Source organism: Hordeum vulgare, chromosome 1H, assembly GCF_904849725.1.
Source record: "Hordeum vulgare subsp. vulgare chromosome 1H, MorexV3_pseudomolecules_assembly, whole genome shotgun sequence".
Taxonomy (NCBI): domain Eukaryota; kingdom Viridiplantae; phylum Streptophyta; class Magnoliopsida; order Poales; family Poaceae; genus Hordeum; species Hordeum vulgare.
Window position 1 is genome coordinate 478,008,390 of NC_058518.1, and position 3,106 is coordinate 478,011,495.

Consider the following 3,106-nt stretch of genomic DNA (forward strand, 5'->3'; position numbering starts at 1 on the left):
TCTCTAGTTTTGTGTAGCTTTGGCGGTCCGTCCGTGTCCCGTCCCTGTCCTCACCGCCGTCGATCGCCCGCGCCTATCTCGGCATCGGCACCATCATGGTTAGTCTGTTCTTCTTATACTCTTTCTAAAAGAAAAAAGTTCTTACTTGTATGATTTAGATAGATACTTGTGTAATTTTCTTACTTCTATTAGTGTTTGTTATTGTATAGTGCGATGGTTTTGGTATCCGCCTCCGTCGGCCCTCGTCCTGTCTATGATTCGGATGTGGTATATATTATATTTCATAACTATTTATTTTATTTAGTTTTTATGACAATTATGCCGACCAACGTGACATAGAGTTTTTAATCTAGGAGGTATGTAAACCGGAAATTTGAACCGACATACAAATTCTTGCCGAGAAGTTAAATTTGGTCGAAAAAGAAAACAATTACTTGAAAGAAAAATTAGAAAGAGTTGAAGAGGAAAAGATGATATTGGAGTTGGATGTTGCCGATGTGCGTGACGATCACAAGATCAAGATGAATGCAATGCACTTGAAGATTAATAACATTAGAAAATATGACATTCATACCGAGGCTTGGTATCATTATGCCGTTGGATCAATTTGTACCTTAGTTACGGTTATGATCGCATTTGTTGTTGTATTTAAATTTAATAGTTTCAATGTATGTTCTAATTAGATGCTCTAGAGAGCTATATGTTGTTCAATAATGAGAACTATTTAAGAACGTTATGTATTTATTTTCGTCATTGTTGTACTTTGGCTTTAATGTAATGATGAATTTCTATTAATTTGGTCACTTCTCTATTCATGATATGTTGTAATGGTTTTTAATACACGCACCCATGTGGAAAAATGAAATAAGTTCGAAAAAATGAAATGTCTTCTGTAAGAGATGAGTTTTCCTATGAAACCCCCATACTTCGAAAGAGATTGTCCGATTTGTACACGAAGTGCATCCCGTTTTTGCGACAACCCTCTCAACTTTTTAGCACATGCTATGTGGGTGAAATGATGATACCATGCCAACTTTCAACCTATTAAAAGTTCATTTGTAGTGCTTTCCAATTTCTGGGTCATTTAGCTCCGAAAAATCAGTAAAAAGCATGAAAAATACCAAATGAAGTCAGAAAGTGTTGAAAATTGATGATGTGGCCTTGAATGGTTCATTTTAAACACACAAAAAGTCTGGAGTTCAAATAAGTTCGAAAAAATGAAATGCCTTTTGTAAGAGATGAGTTTTCGTATGAAATCCCCATACTTCGAAAGAGATTGTCCTATTTGTACACGAAGTGCATCCAGTTTTTGCGGCAACCCTCTCAACTTTTTAGCACATGCTATGTGGGTGAAATGATGATACCATGCCAACTTTCAACCTATTAAGAGTTCATTTGTAGTGCTTTCCAATTTCTGGGTCATTTAGCTCCAAAAAATCAATAAAATCTTGAAAAATTCCAAATGAAGTCAGAAAGTGTTGAAAATTGATGATGTGGCCTTGAATAGTTCATTTTGAACACACAAAAAGTCTAGATTTCAAATAAGTGCTTAAGATGTCCTGTTTTCCCATGAAGACTCTCTTTTTAGTGTGGATCTATATGAGATGTTATGTTTAATGTGTCGAATCATGTGAATAATAGATCTTGTTGGAATTTCTTGAATCATGTCGAATCATGTAAAGAATAGATCTTGTTGGCATTTCTTTAATTATGTAAAGAATAAATCTTGTTGGAATTTCTTGAATCATATCGAATCATGTGAAATCATGTCGAATTGTGTCGAATCATGTGAAGAATAGATCTTGTTGGAATTTCTTGAATCATGTCGAATCATGTCGAATCATCTCAAGAATAGATCTTGTTGGAATTTCTTGAATCATGTCGAATCATGTGAAACATAGATCTTGTTGGCATTTCTTGAATCATGTCGAATCGCGTGAAGAATAAATCTTGTTGGAATTTCTTGAATCATGTGGAATCATGTTGAATCATGTGAAGAATAGATCTTGTTGGAATTTCTTGAATCATGTCGAATCATGTGGAATCATGTCGAATCATGTGAAGAATAGATCTTGGTGAAGAACCACCTCTTCTTGCCGGTCTTGAACCTCTCCTCGAGCTTGTCCTTCGCGGACTTGGCGGCGGTGAGCTTCTTGTCCTTGGTGGTGAGGGAGTCAGGGGCGCCGGAGACCACCTCCTTGAGGTCGATGTCGAGGGTGTAGCGGGTGGGCATGAGGTGGGTGAAGTTGACGAGCTTGAGGAAGACCTTGACACGGGACTTCTTGGCCGTCTTCTTGGACGAGTCCTTGCGGATCACTTTCTTTGGGTATTTGGCCAGGCCCGCGACCAGGCAGTGTTCGTAGAGGCGGTCGCGGGTGCCATCCTCGAACACGCACACGATCACCGTATTCTTCCCGGTGTACCTGCCCTGCAACAGGATCACCGCCTTGCCCGGCTTCAGGAACTTCATCATCTCCCTTCTCCTCTCCTCGCGCTGCGCCGCCGTCGGTGGGTTTCGGGTTGGGGGAGGGGTTGGAGGTTGTGGGCGGGGGAAAGCTGGCGGCATGGGTGGGAAGCAGATTATATTGGATTGGCAGCGCTAGGGTTTCACCGAATCATGTGAAGAATAGATCTTGATTTTTGTGGTTCTTCACCAAGCACCTCGGCCGTGGCAGGCACAGGCCATTCGTGTCGGTTTGTGGCATCAACTAGGACCAAAGACATCCTTTCGTGTCGGTTGGTGAAACAAACTGGGACCAAAGACTCGCTTTAGTGTCGGTTTGCGGAACAAACCGGGACTAACGGTCTCTTCTTCCCTCCCGTTAGGCTGCTGAAAATTGACCTTTAGTCCCGGTTTGTGGATCCAACCGGGACAAAAGGGCAGCATTGGTCCCGGTTTGTACCTTAAACCGGGACAACAGGTTTTCGCATATAAGGCGGTAGTTATCGAATTTTCCCCAACCTCTCCCATTTGCCCCGCGCCACCGTTGCCGATCCATTCCTCCTTCTCCTCGCCGTCGTCCCCGAGCTCGTCATCGTCCCCGCCTCCGAGCTCGTCGTCGTCGCCGCCCTCGAGCCTGTCGCCGTCGCCGCCACCGCCCCGAGC

General features: G+C 42.5%; 1 protein-coding gene across 1 annotated transcript; it reads right to left on the reverse strand.

The window, feature by feature from the left end:
* Window positions 1-2,068: 2,068 nt before the first annotated feature.
* LOC123401214 (60S ribosomal protein L27-2-like) lies at window positions 2,069-2,473 on the reverse strand (the record flags this gene model as incomplete). Its single annotated transcript, XM_045094954.1, has 1 exon — window positions 2,069-2,473. A coding segment is annotated over exon 1 (405 nt), but the record flags the coding sequence as incomplete, so codon positions are not given.
* Window positions 2,474-3,106: the final 633 nt, after the last annotated feature.